We start from the raw sequence: 20,682 nt of genomic DNA, 5'->3' as shown, positions 1-20,682 counted from the left end.
TCTGTCATTGAAATTTTCAGTATGTTTTGTACCTAGGACTTGGTGCAATGTTAAATGCTTCTAAATTAATGAATACAATACAATACAATTTATTTGTTATCATTTGAACCTCTTGAGGTTCAAACGAAATTTGGTTTCTGCAGTTATACACACAAGAAAAAGAACCAAGACACAACACAATTTACACAAACATCCATCGCAGTGAATCTCCTCCTCACTTGATATAAAGCTGCTGCTCTTGGCATTTTCCAGAAGTGAACAACTTAGTTCCTCCTAACTATTTTCTCTTAAGTCTTATCTTCAGGTTAGCAAAACTTTCCTTTCCCTTGGGCCACAGTCATCAATTTGAGCTGAATAATCTTGATATTCTGTTGAGATGGAGATTTTAACGTTCTGTCAGTAATCAGTTGAGCGGTTATTCCTGCAAGTTGACAGATACCGTTTTCAATAAACTGAAATTCAAACACCCTATTTTCAGTGCGAAGAAGGGTCCCGATGTTGGGGGAGTCCAGAACCAGGGGCCAGTGTAAGCCATTTAGAACGGAGACGAGAAAACACTTTTTCTCACAGAGAGTTGTGAGTGTGGAATTCTCTGCCTCAGAGGGCGGTGGAAGCAGGTTGCCACAGAATGTAGTTGAGGCCAGTTCATTGGCTATATTTAAGAGGGTGTTAGATGTGGCCCTTGTGGCTAAAGGGTTCAGGGGGTATGGAGAGAAGGCAGGTACAGGATACTGAGTTGAATGATCAGCCATGATCATATTGAATGGCGGTGCAGGCTCGAAGGGCCGAATGGCCTACTCCTGCGCCTATTTTCTATGTTTCTCTGGATGCTTTCAAGAGAGAGCCGGATAGGGCTCTTAAAGATAGCGGAGTCAGGGGATATGGGGAAAAGGCAGGAACGGGGTACTGATTGGGGATGATCAGCCATGTTCACATTGAATGGCAGTGCTGGCTCGAAGGGCCGAATGGCCTACTCCTGCACCTATTGTCTATTGTCCCGATCCAAAACATCACCCATCCTTTGTCTCCAGAATTGCTGCCTGACCCACTGAGTTACCCCAGCACTCTGTGCCTATCTTTGGTGCTTTAACATCAATTGGCTTGCATCAAGTTGCCCCCAGGAAGACATGTGGATGCCAATTGTACGAAACAATAATGGAGGATGATCCCAGATGAATAGAAATTAAAGATATTTTGCCGTTTTTCTGCTCTGCAAGTGTGACTTTTTCTTGGAATTAAGTAGTAGTAGTAGTAGTACTCAGTAACCGTCAAAAGTAACCATTCAGCCACAAATAATGTCACAAAGCTGACTCGGTTGAATGCATACTTTTAAGATGAGATCACGACAATGATAAGACTTCACTTGGTTAATGTTTCATTTTTGAAAATACTCTCTTTGTCATTTGGCTGTTATCTTTAGCTCAGTCTGAACAATAAAATCTATTCCTGAGCTGACCGTGTCAATAAAGCAATGGGCTGAGTCACTTAGACCTCTACGTAGGTGGCAGATAATTTGCACATAACTTGCTCAATCTGTTAATTTATTGTTTTAACTTGCTAGATATGTTTAACATTTTTGTCTGTACAGAAGAAATGAGACTTGCACTAACGATGGAAATGTACCTTTTAATTAATTAATAGGGCAGCTCGGTGGCTCAGCGGTAGAGCTGCTGCCTTACAGCGGTAGATTGGGTTCGATCCTGACTAAGTGTGCTGTTTGTACATTCTCGCTGTGACCACGTGGGTTTCCTCCAGGTGCTCCGGTTTCGTCCCACATTCTAAAGATGTGCAGGTTTGTAGGTTAATTGGCTTCGGTTAAAAAAAAAGGTATATTGTCGGTGTCCCTATTGCGTAGGATAGTGCCAATGTACAGACTAGACTATAAAACCAGGGATGTGATGCTGAGGCTTTATAAGGCACTGGCCAGACTGCATTTGGAGTATTGTGAGCACTTTGGGCCCCCATCTCTGAGGAAGGATGTGCTGGCATTGGAGAGGGTTCAGAGCAGCTTAACATGTGATTTAAACGGCACTAGGCCTATGCTCGCTGCAGTTTAAAAGGTTGAGGGGGCACCCCCATTGAAACCTACTGAATTCTGAAAGGCCAGGATAGAGTGGATGTGGAGAGGATGTTTCCACTAATGGGAGAGTCTTGGATCAGAGGCCATAGCCTCAGGATGAAAGGAAGTACCTTTAGGAGGGAGATGAGGAGTTTCTTTAGTCAGATGGTGGTGAATCTGTGGAATTCATTGCCTCAAAGTTGTGGAGGTGAAGTCAATTAATATTTTTAAGGGGGAGATGAACAGATTCTTGATTAATATTAGTGTCAGGGAGAAAGCAGGAGAATGGGGTTGAGAGGAAAATATAGATCAGCCATGATTGAATGGCAGAGTGGACTTGATGGGCCAAATAGCCTAATTCTGCTCCTGGAACTTATTTTCTGTAAACAATAGTCAGAGACAGGATTTGCAAAAACCGAGACAAGTATGCAGCTATTGGAGAAAATCGACATTGATTTGTGAAAAGGCAATCATGGTTAATTAACGTGACTTTTGATGGAGTAATGGAGCGAATTAATGATGGAAATGTGGTTGATGTGGTAACTAATAATTAATAGACAATAGGTGCAGGAGTAGGCCATTCGGCCCTTCGAGCCAGCACCGCCATTCACTCTGATCGTGGCTGATCATCCCCAATCTGAAGGGTATTTGACGAGGTGCCACATAATAGGCTTGTAATCTGTGCTGTCTGCCAGGAAGTATAGATTGTGCATTGGGTAAGTCACAGGCAAAAGACTTAACAGCGAATGGATTTTCAGACTGGAAGCAAGTGTATATATGAATTAAATGGATTTATTTAATCAGCACAATTTTAAATTTATAAAATAACAAAAAGCCCCAAAGAAGCGGCACGGTGGCGCAGCAATAGAGTTGGTGCCTCACAGCGCCAGAGACCCTGGGTTCGATCCTGACTACGGGTGCTGTCTGTACAGAGTTTGTACGTTCTCCCTGCAACCAGGGCCTCTCATGGATGAACTGAGGCCCAGGCCAATTTCAATTTTAGAGGCTTCCAAATCTCATGTTTAATAGCGTTGGTAAAATTGTAAATTTTATTTAGTGTGTGTGTAGGGTAGTGTTAGTGTGCGGGGATCGCTAGTTGGCATGGACTTGGTGGGTCGAAGGGCTTTTCGGCGTGCTCAAGTCTTCTTCTTGCATATGGCGTGCACAGCCTAAAGTTGTCGACAAAACATAGAAACATAGAAAGTAGGTGCGAGAGTAGACCACCAGGTCCGTCGAGCCCGCACCGCCATTCGCTCATGGCTGAACACTAAACAGACACCCTTACCCACAAACAGTAGACACAAGACACAGAACACAAGACACTACCCTCCCCTTTATACCGCTATCACCCCTCTCCACCCCAAGAACCGCGTGATCTCCTGGGGGAGGCAAAAAAACGGATAAAAACCCAGGTCCAATTCGGGAAAAAAATCCGGGAAATTCCTCTCCAACCCCAATCCAGGCAATCGACACTTGTCCAGGAGATCACTCAGGTCTTACTATACTAACCATACCTAGGTCCATATCCCTGCCCTCTCCCCGTAGCCCCTTATCCCCTTGGCAGCTAAAAAACCATCTATTTTAGACTTAAATATATTTAACGTTTCTGCTTCCACTGCTCCCTGGGGCAGTGAATTCCATAAATTAACCACCCTCTGGGTGAAGAAGTTCTTCCTCATCTCAGTTTTAAAAGAGCCCCCCCTTATTCTGCAATTATGTCCCCTAGTTCTAGTTTCCCCGATCATTGGGAACATCCTCGGTGCATCCACCCGATCAAGGCCCCTCACGATCTTATATGTTTCAATGAGATCGCCTCTCATTCTTCTAAACTCCAAAGAGTAGAGTTCCAGCCTACTTAACCTTTCCTCATATGTCAATCCCCTCATTGCAGGAATTAATCTTGTAAACCTTCGCTGCACTGCCTCCAGGGCTAGTACATCCTTTCTTAAGTATGGACCCCAGAACTGTACACAGTATTCCAAATGTGGTCTCACTAATACTGTGTACAGCTGCAGCAAGACCTCCGTGTTTTTATACTCAATCCCCCTAGCAATAAAGGCCAAAACTCCATTGGCCTTCCTGATTGCTTGCTGCACCTGCATACTAACTTTTAGTGATTCATGTACTACTACCCCTAGATCCCTTTGCGTTGCATTACAACGCAGCTCCTCCTCATTTAGAAAATAACTTGCCCTATCATTTTTTTTCCCAAAGTGAATGACTTCACATTTATTAGTATTAAATTTCATCTGCCAAGTTGTTGCCCACTCACCTAGCTTATCTATATCCTTTTGCAGACTCTTCCTATCCTCCTCATCCCCTACTTTTCCTCCCATTTTTGTATCGTCCGCAAATTTTGATATATTACACTTGGTTCCCTCCTCCAAATCATTTATATAAATTGTGAACAACTGGGGTCCCAGCACCGACCCTTGCGGAACCCCGCTAGTTACCGGTTGCCATCCCGAGTATGAACCATTTATCCCCACTCTCTGCTTCCTATTTGTTAGCCAATCCTCTACCCATGCTAATATATTACCCCCAATCCCATAATTTTTTATTTTTAGCAATAGTCTCTTATGTGGCACCTTGTCAAAAGCCTTTTGGAAGTCCAAGTATACCACATCCACCGGTTCCCCTTTATCCACCCGGGTTGTTACTTCCTCAAAGAATTCGAGCAGATTCGTTAAACAGGACTTCCCCTTCACAAAACCATGCTGGTTCTGTCCGATGAAGTCATGTTTATCCAAGTGCCCCGTTAGTGTTTCTTTAATAATTGTCTCTAACATTTTACCCACCACCGATGTTAGACTAACCGGTCTATAGTTACCCGCCTTCTGTTTACTTCCTTTTTTAAATATAGGTGTTACATTGGCCATTTTCCAATCCACTGGGACCGTTCCTGCCTCCAGGGAGTTTTGGAAAATTATCACCAATGCATCCACAATCCCCACCGCTATCTCCCTCAAGACCCTTGGATGTAATCCATCAGGCCCAGGGGATTTATCCTCTTTCAGTCTCATTAATTTCCCTAATACCACCTCCTTGGTGATCTTAATAGTATTTAGCTCCTCCATTCCTACCGCCCCCTGTTTATCCAGCGTTGGAATATTTTTTGTGTCTTCTATGGTGAAGACTGATACAAAATACTCGTTTAATGCCTTTGCCATTTCCATGTTCCCCACCAACAACTCTCCAGTCTCACCCTCCAATGGACCAACGTTCACCTTAGCCACCCTTTTTCTTTTTATATAGCTATAAAAACTCTTACTATTAGTTTTTATGTTGTTCGCTAAATTCCTTTCATAGTCTATTTTCCCCGTCTTAATTAATGTCTTAGTTATTTTTTGCTGACCTTTAAATGCTTCCCAATCCTCTACCCTCCCACTATCTCTGGCTACCTTATATGCCCTTGCCTTCAGCCGAATACTATCCTTTATAGTTTTACTGAGCCATGGCTGACTGTTCTTACCCTTACCCCTTTTTTTCTTCATAGGAATAAATTTTTCTTGAAGGTTATACAGTAGATCCTACAGTAAAACACTACATCTATTTGTTTGTGCACGTCGGGTTGATTGCATTTGTCGAAACAGGGTGGACCACGTGAAGGTTGCAATCTCCCACCCCAGTGCACCAGTGACCAGCGGTAGTCAAACACTATTAGAATGCAATACACTCCACGATTGAGATTCATAGCCAGGGAAGTGAGCCTGGGCGCATCGGTCAAGAAGTAAACATGATGCACATTGGCAGAGCGGGCAGCACAGTGGTACAGCTGCTGCCTTACACCGGATTCGATCCCGACTGAGGGTGCTGACTGTACTGAGTCCACGTTCTCCATGTGACCGCGGGATTTACTCCCAAATTCCAAAGACCTGCACTTTTTTTGGGAGTACATAAAGTATCATTCTGCTTCTCCAAGATAAACACAACACAAATTCATTCACGCAATAAATAAATGAAATGTTTTAACATAGAGTGGATACGTCTAAAAGTTTATTAAATTTTGACAATACAAAGTACATCGTTATTTTCAAATATTGACAACGATAAAAAGCAACTAAACTGGAACACCAGTACCTAAAAGTAGGGGATAGCATTCGCTAGGAAACACTTATTCGCTACAGTTAAGTCTTAATATAAGCAGGTGACAGGTAATAAAACAGAACTTATTCCATTGTGGAAAATACAATATATTCAAATTGTAATTCATCAGTTAATTCAACATAATGTACAGGTATATATTTCAGTATTGTTTTTCTTCACACACTAGCTACCCCCCCCCCCCCCCCCCCCACCCCACCGCACGGAAATACTACAAAGTGCTTTTTACCAACTCTGTTTCCCTTTCCACAGATGCTGCCCGACCTGCTGAGTGTTTACAGGTTTTTTTGAATCTCAAATTTTAATCACGACATCTCAGATTAATATCAGAATTAACTTAATAACTAATACTGTCTAAATCTCTGCATTAATTAAATAATTTACAATTATTTGCATGTAGTATTTGCGATCAATATACTGAAATTCATTTCTTTGTTCAATTCATTGTGACTTTCTAGAGATACATACCAATAATATTCAATGAAATTACACTAGTATTTTTAACACCACTATTCAAGATAAAGACTGCAATGCATTTGAAAAACTTTGCCAAACAATATGGCAATTCTTTGAGAACTCAATTCAAGGACTGAAATATTAACTCCTTTGAATAATAATTGGACACCAACTATAACAAATTTTCAAGCCAGTAAGATAATGGGGTGGAAAAAATATCACCACCATTTTGTTTTCTAATGCATAAACAAAAACTGCAGGTTCTGCATACTGTTGAGGTTAAATATTGTTTGAATAAAAACAATTTACTTTCCCACTGGTATTCTCAATGAGCTTTTTTTCAGGGCAAACTAAGCCACGCTAAAACATTTCAGAATGTTTAAAGCCAAAATAATTGTGAGATTTCAAAACCATGTTCTTGGTCAAGGTCGTACATCTCATCAATAATTCATCTCGCTGTGGCCTGGGAGGTATCTTGGGCACCAGACTTGCTTCCGAAATGTTCTCACCCGGGGAAATCTCAGGGTCGGGACTCAATTCCATCTGTTTCTCGAAGGAAGAGTTTAGATTTTTGGACGCGCTTTGAGGAGGGGACAGAAAGTCATTCCTCTCAAACACCCCATCAGAGCCTTGGGAGGTGTTTAAGCCATCCGAGCAGCTGTCCACTGATGAACTCGACTTGGCCCAGCTTACAGTGGAACTACTAGCATCGTCACTCAGACTCGCCGTCTGGTCCAAGTGGAAAAACGGAGACTCCATTTGAGACCGGTTCTCGTCAGACAAACAGTTGACAGATTTAGATCGTTGCCTCTCCAATTGTTTTCTGGTCGGCTTGGTAGATGAATAATCGTTATGGTTGGTCAGATCTACGTTGTTCAATCGATGATGTGCATCCTTGACTGGACGGGCGAGGTTCGGGCTGGAGCTGTTGTTGAGGAGCTGGAATTTTGAATGTGGGTTTCTGTAGGGCTGGAGATAGACTGACGGGACGTATCCGCATTCTCCGTTGTAGCTGTCGGATCAATTAAAAAAAATCACTAACGTTAGCCCTCTTAGTTACCGATACTAAATAAAGTACATTTAGAATTTCTCTTAGCACCCAAAAGCTCTGATGTAGCTTCCCATTTAGCTAGAACTTGACATCATGAACCATATAACCATATAACAATTACAGCACGGAAACAGGCCATCTCGACCCTTCTAGTCCGTGCCGAACACATAATCTCCCCTAGTCCCATATACCTGCGCTCAGACCATAACCCTCCATTCCTTTCCCATCCATATAACTATCCAATTTATTTTTAAATGATAAAAATGAACCTGCCTCCACCACCTTCACTGGAAGCTCATTCCACACAGCTACCACTCTCTGAGTAAAGAAGTTCCCCCTCATGTTACCCCTAAACTTCAGTCCCTTAATTCTCAAGTCATGTCCCCTTGTTTGAATCTTCCCTACTCTCAGTGGGAAAAGCTTTTCCACGTCAACTCTGTCTATCCCTCTCATCATTTTAAAAACCTCTATCAAGTCCCCCCTTAACCTTCTGCGCTCCAAAGAATAAAGCCCTAACTTGTTCAACCTTTCTCTGTAACTTAGTTGCTGAAACCCAGGCAACATTCTAGTAAATCTCCTCTGTACTCTCTCTATGAAGTTGCTCTTAAGATTGAAGTTTGATACTGTAAATAGACTAAGAGTGATACAGCATGGAAACAGGCCCTTCAGCCCAACTGGTCCATGCCAACCAAGATGCCCCATGTTACATAGTCCCATTTGCCTGCATTTGGTCCATATCCCTCCAAATCTTTCATATGTACCTGTCCAAATGTCTTAAATTTTGTGATAGTACCTGCCTTAACTACCTCCTCTGGCAGTTCATTTCATATAGCCAACCACACTCCGAGTGAAAAAGTAGCCCCTCAGGTTCCAATTAAATCTTTCACCCCCTCACCTTAAACATATTCCTCTGGTTTTTTTTTATTTCTCTACCTTGTGCAGTCATGCTATCAATTCCCTTCATGAATTTATACACCTCTCTATGATCAATAGGTACTACAGTTTTAAAGCATTGACTATGAAGCACTTTCAGATATTCCAAAAGACAAAGATAAATGTATTTTTTAAATTACGAGAGGCCTAGCTAGACGGCACAAACATTTTTCTCGAGATTAGAAAATCAACAAGTGGGCACAGCCAAGGTAACTGTCATATGATGAAAGAATGGATCGACAGGGCTTATATTCACTGGAATTTCGAAGGATGAGAGGTTATCTTAAAGAAACATATAAAATTCTTCAGGGATTGGACAGGCTAGATGCAGGAAAAATGTTCCAGATGTTGGGGGGGGGGGGGGGGAAGTACAGAACCAGGGGTCACGGTTTAACAATAAGGGGTTGGCCATTTAGGACTGAGATGAGGAAAAACTTTCTCACCCAGAGAGTTGTGAATCTGTGGAATTCTCTGCCACAGAAGGGCAGTGGAGGCCAATTCACTGGATGTTTTCAAGAGAGAGTTAGATTTAGCTCTTAGGGCTAACGGAATCAAGGGAAATGGGGAGAACACAGGAACGGGGTACTGATTTTGGATGATCAGCCATGATCATATTGAATGGCGGTGCTGGCTCGAAGGGCCGAATGGCCTACTCCTGCACCTATTTTCTATGTTTCTACGAGGGGCAAAGTTTAAAGGAGATGTGCGGGGCCAGTTTTATTTTACAGGTGGGTGCCTGGAACGTGCTGCCAGGGATCGTAGTTGAAGCAGATACGATAGTGGCATTTAAGAGACTTTTGGATAGGCACATGGACATGCAGGGAATGGAGTGATATGGATTAGTAGAAAGTAGATAAGAGTTGGGCTCGGCATCATGTTCCACGCTGACATTGTGAGCCAAAGGGCGGGAATGTTAACTGTTCTGTGTTCTTAAAATGCTATTCTACGGTGATACAAATTTAAATGGGTGGAGATGTGCCAGGACAGAGGCTGGAAGACATACTATGAGCCCATAGAGGTGGGCTGTAGGCTTTGCAGGGCGCTCACTATGCAAAGTCCTCAATCAGTTGGGCATTACGAGGTTGGCAAAGAAGAGGGCCATTCAATCCGCAAGCGAAGCCGCAGAGAAAGCCACTAGGTGGCGTTGGATTAAGAGGGCTGATCCGTGGGCCGTTGCTGCTGGGAAACAAGTCGGGGCCTGATCAACCCCGGCTGGGTCACCTGAGCAAGATAGTGTCTGATGTTGTGAGACCCGAAACACCCGATGACCCCAGGTCACATCACCGAGGATGCGACCCAGCGCATCTAGAGAGGATGTATCTTTCACGCAAATTCAAAGACTTTAGCTACATTTGGATGCCATTATTAAAAAAAACTCAAATACGTTTATCATAACCCTATTCAGTTTAGTTACTAAGTTATAATACTTTCTGACGGATACACAATCACTTGTGTCATTGAATAAATCATTTTCACAAAAAAAAAATAATAAATTCAAATGGGTTGTAAATTAGATGTAATTCACCATTTATTACCAGACACTATTCCTCAAGAACAATTGTTTAACGATAAACTAGAACTAACCTGGCTAGCCACCACCCATCAATGGATTTTCTCAAGACTTCAACCATGATTCCAACTTGCAGTGATAGTTCATCATCATCTGTTGCTTGATAGTCTTTGGCAGCGTAATACTGAGACTCTAAAGAGGAAACTAGAGGATAAAAAAATGGACCAAAATTATATTCAATATTACTCAATGACGAATTGAAATCTAATACAAAATTATTTAATCTGCTTTAAAATAAGAACAAGAAAACAAGCTTTTCACTTATAAAAAGGTGACAGGAAAAGAAAACTGGTAACTTTAAGACACTTTGCCAGAACGTGATCGATATTGAGAGTCCCACAGAAATGAACGTGGTTTAACTTTGCAAAATGCATTCATAAAAAATGTTTCTCGTTCTTGCGTTTTCTTGTTGTTTGAATACAGCTTTTAAACAGAAGATTGGAATTGAATAATTTTCCTACTTTCATAGCCCAAAGACAGTGGCTAGTATTGGAAAATATAAACAAGAGATGATTGAGAGGAGATTAAAGTGTGTATCAATCTATCCAAGTGCTTTAAATGATAACATCTTTGAAATATGCAAAACAATGTAAAATGTTGTCTAGTATATACTGAATTAGAAATTAAAGAGGTTTCAGACAATCCAAGTGCTTTAAAGATAACATCTTTAAAATATGGAAAACAATGTAAAAAGTTATTTGGTAAATTCAGTCTGAATTAGAAATGTTCACAAGGTTTAACAGACAATAGGTGCAGGAGTAGAGGCCATTCGGCCCTTGGAGCCAGCACCACCTTTCAATGTGATCATGGCTGATCATCCCCAATCAATACCCCGTTCCTGCCTTCTCCCCATATCCCCTGACTCCGCTATCTTTAAGATCCCTATCTAGCTCTCTCTTGAAAGTATCCAGAGAACCGGCCTCCATGAGGCAGAAAATTTCGCAGACTCACAACTCTCAGTGTGAAAAAGTGTTTCCTCGTCTCCGTTCTAAATGGCTTACCCCTTATTCTTAAACTGTGGCTCCTGGTTCTGGACTCCCCCAACATCGGGAACATGTTTCCTGCCTCTAGCGTGTCCAAACCCTGACATTATGCTGCCGAGATTGCATATTAATCATGTGTAGGAGCCATTCATGCTTAAGTTAGTAACTGTTAGTATATTATAGTATTTTGTATAGATATTTCTAGCTGTATTTTTTTGTCTGCTTGGGGGAGCGATTTTGATACGTAGATTAGCGTGTCTACATCTGAGGAGGTGAGCGAAGCCACAGGGAGAGGTCAGATCAGATTAGCCTCGGGGATTGAAGAGGCAACAGTTCTTACCACACAACACAGTTAGTAACGAAAAGTTACAGCTTGTATAAGAATGAAGAGAATTGGATATATTCATCTGTTATCTGTATTACTACTTCAATAAAGGACCAATAATAAACAACTGGAAATAATGACTGGAAGATTTTGTTTTTACTATCAGCGACTGTGTAAATTCTTTCACTCGGATATTCACGAGCAGTAATAGCAATTAAAAGTTGGACAGTGGAAAGTTAAGGGCCTGTCCCACTGTACGAGGTAATTGAAGAGCTCTCCCGAGTTTAAAAAAAATCAAACTCGTGGTAAGTACGTAGAATGTACGTAGCGGCTACGTCGGAGCGCGTGGATGTCTCGTAGCGGCTCGTAACGCTAACGGCAGGTACTCGGGAAACGCGGTAACTCGCAAAGTTTTCTCAGCACTGTGAAAAATGTCCACGAGAGTCCCGAGTACCTACGAACGGCTATTACTGTAATTCTCCGAGTTCGAATCAGGGGAAACTCGGGAGAACTCTTGAATTACCTCGTACAGTGGGACAGGCCCTTTAGGAACTTGCCGTCACATTATGTGTATTCAGTCCTTTACCACTGCTAATTTTATCCCTAATTTTGCCGCTCTGAGAATTATACTTTGTGTGCGATACTGTGATTTAAGATGGAGCTTGGACATATTCAACTTACCATTGATTTCGGTATCAGATGTTCTAGACAGGGTAGAAGTGAGAGACTTCCTGAGATACGGAGCTGGAAACCAGGCGACCTGCTTCCTTTCATTCTCCACAAGCCACCAGCCTAAAGAAACAGTGAGAGCAAAGAGTCTTGGTCAGCGTCCATATCAAATATGTATTCCCATCCAAAACCACCAAATGCTGGAGGTGTGGAATTAAACGCAAGGTGCTGAAAACGCTCGGGAGATCGAGTATCTGCAGAGGGAGAAACAGAGTTTGTGGGATGGACACAAGGAGCTGGAGTAACTCAGTGGGTCAGGCACCATCTCTGGAGAAAAGGTATATGCAACGTTTCAGGTCGAGACCCTTCTTCAGACTCTGATGAATGGCCACTGACCTAAAACATTGACTCCGTTTCTCTCCGCAAGCGCTGCCTGACCTGCTGAATATTTCCATTGTTTGTTTATTCTGATCAAACTTACAGCATTAACTGCTGACCCAAAATGTCACCTATCCATTTACTCCAGAGATGCTGCCTGACCCGCCGAGTTACTCCAGCATTTTGTGTCTATCTCTTGTCTGCCTTGTTGGTATATATATATCAATTTTTTTTTTTTAGAAATGTGCAGAAAATGATGTGTAACATGTATAATTTGTGTTTATTTGTCTGGGTCAATGTGGCCGTGATGTTGCTGCTAGCAAGTTTTTCCATTACACCTCACTGTATGTGTGTGTGTGTGTACACATGACAAGCTCAACCGCAGGGCAATGTGTTCCAGACTCCCACCACTCTCTGAAACTAACTTGCCCCTGCACATCCCCATTAAACTTCCCCTCCTCTCACCTTCAGCTATGCCCTCTAGTGTTGAACATTTCCACCCTGGGGAGAAAGTTCTGACAGTGTCGGAAGGAACTGCAGATGCTGGTTTACCCCCGAAGATAGACACAAAATGCTGGAGTAACTCAGCGGGACAGGCAGCATCTCTGGAGAGAAGGAAACTTTGGTGACATTTCGCGTCGAGACCCTTCTTCAGACTGAAGTCAGGGGAGAGGGAGTCTAGAGATATGGACGGGTAAGGTGTGAAAACAACAGATCAAAGCAGATGGTGATAGGGAAATGTAGAATGGTTCATTGTTAGCTGAGGGGGAAGGAAACACTTATTTTTTATCGAGTCCACACACAAGATTAGAAGTTGTTCAGCCAGAGCTGAAGACATTTGTTGGCATCTGCATACAATGGTGTCTGTCTTGTTGCTTCTTGTGCGTGGTGGTGGGAAGATTGGTGGAAACAGGGCCGCGATGTGAACGCTCTTTCCTTGACCCCGGGGGAAGGTGACGAGACAGCATACAATCAGTAATATTTAATCAGGAGGGGAGCAGATCTGTTGGTTTCAAAAACGTACCTGATGTGTTCTTGTTAATGACATCAACGGTTTCGCTCTCCATCACCTTGAAGGGCTTGTTCTTGGTGTCTTTCCCTTCGTAAGTGGCAATGCATTTGTAGTATTCGAGGGCCACCGGCTGTGTGATGTTTTGGAGACCGCTGCCATCTGTGCGTCTCCACGTACTTTTCTTTCTCCCGAATGCAGACGGCATGATGATGACACTACATGGAGAAAAATATTGAAAGGCATCCATCCACGGAACCAGGCAAAACGCCCGTTTTGTAGCCCTGTCCCACGGTGTGAGTTCATTCCAAGAGCTCTCCCGAGTTTAAAAAAATATATCAAACTCGTGGTAAGCACGGAGAATGAACGTAGCGGGTACGTCGGAGCTCGGGGATGTCTCTTAGCGCTAACGGCAGGTACTCGGGAAGACTCGCTAACAGGATGAAAAATGTCCACGAGAGCCCCGAGTACCGACGAGTACCGACGAGTGGCCATTACTGTAAATGTCCGAGTTCGAATCAGGGCAAACTCGGGAGAACTCTTGGAATGAACTTGTAACAGCGTGCAATACTCCAAACGTTTGGGTCGTACGTACCTGTCCTTGGGTGTGGACGGGGTCAAGTCCTTGTCGGTCGGCAGGAAGAATTGCATTACGCCTTCATCTGTGGCGATCGTGACGGAGGATCGCAGCAACTCCGAACAATAATTCTCCAGCATTGCCATTCTCAGCATTGACTTGCTCACTTTAGAATGTCTTCTCTCCTTCAGGGAAACGTCTGCAAGGCCAAATGAGATATTTCACATTCCGAGCTTAAAATCTGAACCCCAACAGACAGCGAGTGCACTTAGCTGATACTTGGCTCAGGCGTCATTACTGAACACATTCACGTTCATTTCACAACTGTGACTTGTCTCAAAAGTAACGCAAAGCACTTGACCTTTATCTCAAGAATTACGATTGACTAGTCTTTTTCCTTTTGTCTGAAGAAGGGTCTCGACCCGAAACGTCACCCATTCCTTCCCTCCAGAGATGCTGCCTGCCCCGCTGAGTTACTCCAGCATTTTGTGTCTATCGCCTATTATTCCTTTCCTAGTTTAGTTTATTGTCACGTGTACCGAGGTACAGTGAAAAGCTTTTTGTAGCGGGCTATCCAGTCAACAGAAAGACAATACACGATTACAATCGAGCCATTTACACGATAAGGGAATAACGTTTAGTGCAAGGTAAAGCCAGCAAAGTCTGGTCAAGGATCCAACTACAGATGCTGTCTGACCCACTGAGTTACTCCAGCTTTTTGCATCCAGCTTCGGTGTAAACCCGCATCTGCAGTTCCTTCCCACACAACGCAAATTCCATTGTTTAGTTAGTTTAGGGATACAGCATGGAAACAGGCCCTTCAGCCCACTGAAACCACGTGGACTATCCACCACACTAGTTCTAAGTTGTCGCGCTTTCTCATGCACTCCCTTCATATTAGGAGTAATTTACAGATGGCCAATTAACCTGCAAATCCAAGATAGACACAAAATTGCTGGAGAAACTCAACTGATGAGGCAGCATCCACGGAGCGAAGGAAATAGGCAACGTTTCGACCCAAAACGTTGCCTATTTCCTTCGCTCCATGGATGCTGCCTCACCAGCTGAGTTTCTCCAGGATTTTTTTTGTCTACCTTCGATTTTCCAGCATCTGCAGTTCCTTCTTAAACAACCTACAAATCCACACGTCTTTGAGATGCAGGAGGAGACCAGAGCACCCGGAGGAAACCCACGCGGGCACTGGGAAAACATGCAAACTGCACATAGACAGCACCTGAAGTCAGGGTGGAACCAGGGTCTCTGGCGCTGTGAGGCAGCAGCTCTACCGCTGTGCCATAGAAACATAGAAAATAGGTGCAGGAGGAGGCCATTCGGCCCTTCGAGCCAGCACTGCCATTCATTGTGATCATGGCTGATGGTCCACCTATCAATAACCCGTTCCTGCCTTCTCCCCATATCCCTTGACTCCACTAGCCCCTAGAGCTCTATCTAACTCTCTCTTAAATCCATCCAGTGACTTGGCCTCCACTGCCCTCTGTGGCAGGGAATTCCATAAATTCACAACTCTCTGGGTGAAAACGTTTTTTCTCACCTCAGTCTTAAATGACCTCCCCTTTATTCTAAGACTGTGGCCCCTTGTTCTGGACTCGCCCAACATTGGGAACATTTTTCCTGCATCTATAATTTTATATGTTTCTATAATGGATTATCTTATGGATTTTTTTTTATAAACAAGTTTTTTTGATCTTACCTTCGAATTTGGGTAATACTCGATTAGACTTCTTAATGCGTCCGGCTTCCAACGGGAAGTACTTTTCTACTTTTTTCTGCCATTCAAACAAAAGTAAAAATCGGTAAATACACTTTGCACAGTTTAAATAACACGGGCACTCATATAAATGTGGATACATGTTACACAATAGAAATAACATGGATATTCACATCAATGGGAAAATATATGTTGCACAGTAGAATTTACATGGATTTTTACGTAAAAATATTTTTGCAAAATATAAATAACAGGAAAAAGTAGACACAAAGTCCTAGTGTAACTCAGCGGGCCAGGCAGCATCGCTGGAGAACATGGATAGGTGACATTTATGGCCGGGACCTTTCAGACTGAAGAAGGGTCTCGACCTGTAACGTCAAATATCCACGTTCTCCAGAGATGCTGCCTGACCCGCTGAGTTACTCCAGCACTTTGTGTCTTTTTCGTTGAAAACCAACGTTTGCAGTTCCTCCTTTCCGCAGAAATAACGTGGATTTGAACAGTGTGTCGAAAGGAACTGCAGATGACAGTATATACCGAAGATAGGCACAAAGTGCTGGAGTAACTCAGTCTGAAGAAATGGTCCCGGCCCGAAACGTCACCCACCCTTTTTTCTCCACAGATGCTGCCCGGCCCGCTGAGTTACTCCAGCACTCTGTGCCAATCTCTGGATTTAAACACAAGTTGATATTTCCACAAATTGACGTTGGCACCAATAGGTAAATGCGCGTCGCACGGTGCAAATTGCCTGGATTTCTACTCAGTCGTTAAATACATTTTGCACAACTAATTAAAAGTTAGACACAAAAACGCTGGAGTAACTCAACAGGTCAGGCAGCATCTCTGGAGAGAAGGAATAGATGCCGTTTCGGGCCGGGACCCCCCTTCAGCCTGAGAGACTACTCCAGCGTTTTGCGTTTATCTTCGGTTATAAACCAGCATCTGCAGTTCCTTCCCGCCCACCTAAATGTTATCTGGTTTCGGGAAACTTACGTGGAATTTCTTAAACTCTTCAAACGTTCTGTAAACGAGAACATCATTTTTATCCGACCATAGAACTGAAGTAAGGTAGGTCTGTCAGTTAAAAACAAAAAGGCATGTTACAGATTAAATAAAAACACCAACATCAAAACATGAAATAACATAGAACAGAATGTTATTTGGTACTTAGATAATAGAGTACGGGAAATACAATGGCTTATAAATTATATATATATATTATATATTATATTATATTATATACACATATACACACACACATATATATATATAAATTCCACACCCATAATATATATATACTTAACTCTGCACCTTGGTCACCCCCCCCCCCCCCCTGTACTGCTACATATATATATTTTACTGTTCCATTATTCTATGTTCGCTCTTCTGGGTGAGATGCTAACTGCATTTCGTTGTCTCTGTACTGTACACTGCACAATGATAATAAAGACTGAATCTGAATCTGAATCATATAATGCTTATAAATGTAAATATATATCTATACACATAATATATATTGATTATAAATGTAAATATATATATATATATACACACACATAATAAATTATAATATATATTGCTCATAAATGTTAAAAAAAATACACACATATAATATATTGCTTATGTGACATCTATATATATACACACACACACACATACATAATATATATTGCTTATAAATGTAATATATATAACATCTAAGCAAAATATTATAATATATTATATTTGTAAACATTAAAAATGCTTATAAATAACAGTAAAACAGTAAGATGGAACTGCAGATGCTGGAAAATCGAAGGTAAAAATGCTGGAGAAACTCAGCATCTATGGAGCGAAGGAAATAGGCAACGTTTCGGGTCAACACCCTTCTTCAGACTGATTTCCTTCGCTCTATAGATGCTGCCTCACCCGCTGAGTTTCACCAGCACTTTTGTCTACCAGTAGAATAGTTTACCTTTTGCTTTTTGTGTTGCATTAATCCAATAATCCGGACGTTGAGTGGATATCTCGGGTTCATTTTCGCTGGCTGTGTTTTGCTGTCTTTCCGCAGAGCTGTGAAGTGGAGCGCAGTGTGCCTGAGTCTCTCTCTGCTCGCTAAAGTGATGAGCGCGTTGTTTTTATAGGACCTGCCCGCCCCACCTGTCCGTCCGCTCGCCAGTGACGCTTCTGTACACAACATTCTCGGTCTCAGCCAGAGATGAACTTGCAGAGCCGCTCCCGCCGCTGCGGGCACATAGTGGAAAACACATTCCACGTTAGCCTGCTGGAAATTCCACCGTTGATGTAACTTGGGCAAACGGCTCGCATCATAACATTTCGGATATGTTGTTGTAAATTTGTAAATTTAATTGCTGCTATTAATTTCAAAACAAAGTTATTGATACGGTTTGAATGACTACTCGTTTATGACAACTCATAATTTCAATAATTGGAACTATTTGACTTCAGAGTGATGGTAATCCAGGGAGTTGGGAATATAAACAGTGCAGAAATGTGAATACAATGCTTTGTGTCCAAGACAAAGGCCTGATATCCTAGATCACATATTACCTCCTGCTTCTCGCAAGGGTTTCTGCGTAGCTATGGTATTAAGACAACTGTAACTAATCTCCAGTTGATTTCGAAGGTAGACAAAAATGCTGGAGAAACTCAGCGGGTGAGGCAGCATCTATGGAGCGAAGGAATAGGCGACGTTTTGGGTCGAGACTCTTCTTCAGACTGATGGGGGGGGGGGGAGGGGAGGGGCGAGAAAAAGAAAGGAAGAGGCGGAGACAGATAGGAGGCAACAATTGACAAGAGAGCAATAACTATTGAACATAGAACTGTTCATTAATTAGAGATCTTTTTGTCATTGATTTGTTACGCCAGTTGGAGGGATTTAATGATCAAATGCAGTTGGTTTTGCTATTAAAACATTGAACAGTGCAGCACATCCCAGGCCCTTCGACCCATAATGTCCATGCTAAACACAATGTCATGACCAACTCTTATCTGCCAGCACATAAACACAAACAAATACTCCGGGGGCGCTGTTCTGGCAGCAGCCATGTCAGCAGTGCGTCAGTTTTTTCAACTTTTTTTTATTTTTTAGTATGTTTTAAAGTGTGTAATTAATGTTTCCTTGTGTGTCTTGTGTGGGGGGTGGTGTGGGGGGGTAAGGGGGAAACCGCTTCGGTCGCCTCCTCCATGGAGAGGCGACTTTTTCCAGGTCGCCTCCCCCGTGGCCTAACATCAAGGATCGGCGCGGCCTTTCCCGAAGACGTGCCCGGGGCTTCAGCGGCGGGCGCAGCGTGGACTCTCGGCGTGGAGCGGGTGAACCCTTGCTGGAGGGGAGCGCTCCGTTTCGCTGGCCCGGGGCAGCCGGCAGCCTGAAGTCGCAGCCTGAAGCCGCGGTCTGCAGAGCTCCAGCTGGTGCGGCGTCTACAGCCCGGGATCCCTCGTGGGGGACCCGGGGGAAGAAGAAGCCATCACTGCCGGCACGCGGCCAACTTCTACCGCGGGGCCGGCATGGACTTACCATCACCCCTGGAGGGGAGCTTCGACCGCCGGCCCTGCAGTCTACGGTGCTTCTGGCTGTGGCGGGGTCTTTAAATCTTGACCGCCGGCCTGCGGCCTACAACAATCTAAAGCCGCGGTCTCCGGTGAGGAAGAGCCAATCCTGGACTGACTCTGGACTTTGGTCCTGTCCACGGGAGGGAAATGGAGGAGGACTGGCCAAATTTTTGTGCCTTCCACCACAGTGATGAATGCTGTGGTGGATGTTTGTGTTACATTTTTGTGTGTTCTTTATTATTGTATCGCTGCTGACAACCCAATCCTTGCCGGGTCACTGCTCGTGCGGTCGACCGGTTGGTGCAGAGAGTAGCTTTGAATTGTTTGTCTCTTCGTTGATTGTGTCCCTTTCTTTTTTTTAAAAAGCTACTGTAATGCCCCCTTTAAATTGCCCCTCGGGGATGAATAAAGTGCTTGATTGATTGATTGATTGACATAATCCATATCCCTCCAATCTCTGCGTTTATGTGTGCCTGTCCAAAAATCTCTTAAATACTGCTGTTGTATCTGCCTCACCACTCTCCACTCTGTCTGTCTGTCTGTCTGTCTGTCTGTCTGTCTGTCTGTCTGTCTGTCTGTCTGTCTGTCTGTCTGTCTGTCTGTCTGTCTGTCTGTCTGTCTGTCGTGGTATGTGTGTGGTATATGTGGTGTGTGTACCCTATCTATACCCCACATCATTTTACATACTTCCGTCTACTTTTCGTTTAGTGATCCTGACCTACAGACTGAAGAAATGGAGATAGAGCCATCAACGCCAATGGACAGAACAGCTCCTTGGAACAAAAGTGCGATGATTACCCAAAAAATCAACGACAGCGAGTCTGAAGAATGTGAAGGTTACGATAGCGACTCCATTGCATCAGGCGAAGGAAGTTGCAACAAACAGAGGCGCCTCCATGCAGCTGGGGAGTTCTTCAAAGAGAATTTGGAGCCACAGTTAGAATATACGAGTGGCTCGGAGGAAGACGAGGATGCTGGGGATCAGATGGAAAAGACAATTGTGGAAAAAGTGAAACCAAACCAACCTCGCATCAAAAATATATCAAAGTCTCTCAAAATGAAATGACGCTTTGTCAAGGCTTCGGAAAGGCTGCAGTCTTCAGGATGTGCTGTAAACTCTCTGCATATGAACTGATTTGCAATTGGTCCTAACTTTGATGCTTAATACAAGGCATTGGGAGCTGTAAGCCATATAATTCATGAGTTCCTTTCCTCTCTGGGGAAAATAAGTTCAGAAGTGATGGGAGCAGAATTAAAGAGAGCCAATAATGTTTCATTGTCTAATAG

General features: G+C 43.2%; 1 protein-coding gene across 1 annotated transcript; it reads right to left on the bottom strand.

The window, feature by feature from the left end:
• Nucleotides 1–6,033: 6,033 nt before the first annotated feature.
• Nucleotides 6,034–17,959, bottom strand: LOC116985931 (NADPH oxidase organizer 1-like). The gene is made up of 8 exons (XM_033041055.1): nt 17,798–17,959; nt 16,837–16,917; nt 15,826–15,901; nt 14,133–14,313; nt 13,553–13,755; nt 12,163–12,273; nt 10,188–10,317; nt 6,034–7,631 (listed from the first exon to the last, which is right to left on the bottom strand). Exons 1-8 carry the CDS (start codon nt 17,858–17,860, stop codon nt 6,980–6,982), a joined length of 1,497 nt encoding a protein of 498 aa, XP_032896946.1. The 5' UTR covers nt 17,861–17,959; the 3' UTR covers nt 6,034–6,979.
• Between the last annotated feature and the right edge of the window lie 2,723 nt (nt 17,960–20,682).

This window comes from Amblyraja radiata, chromosome 22 (assembly GCF_010909765.2).
Source record: "Amblyraja radiata isolate CabotCenter1 chromosome 22, sAmbRad1.1.pri, whole genome shotgun sequence".
Lineage (NCBI taxonomy): Eukaryota > Metazoa > Chordata > Chondrichthyes > Rajiformes > Rajidae > Amblyraja > Amblyraja radiata.
Note: the sequence above shows the minus strand (reverse complement) of the source record. Positions and strands in the feature narration are given on the sequence as shown.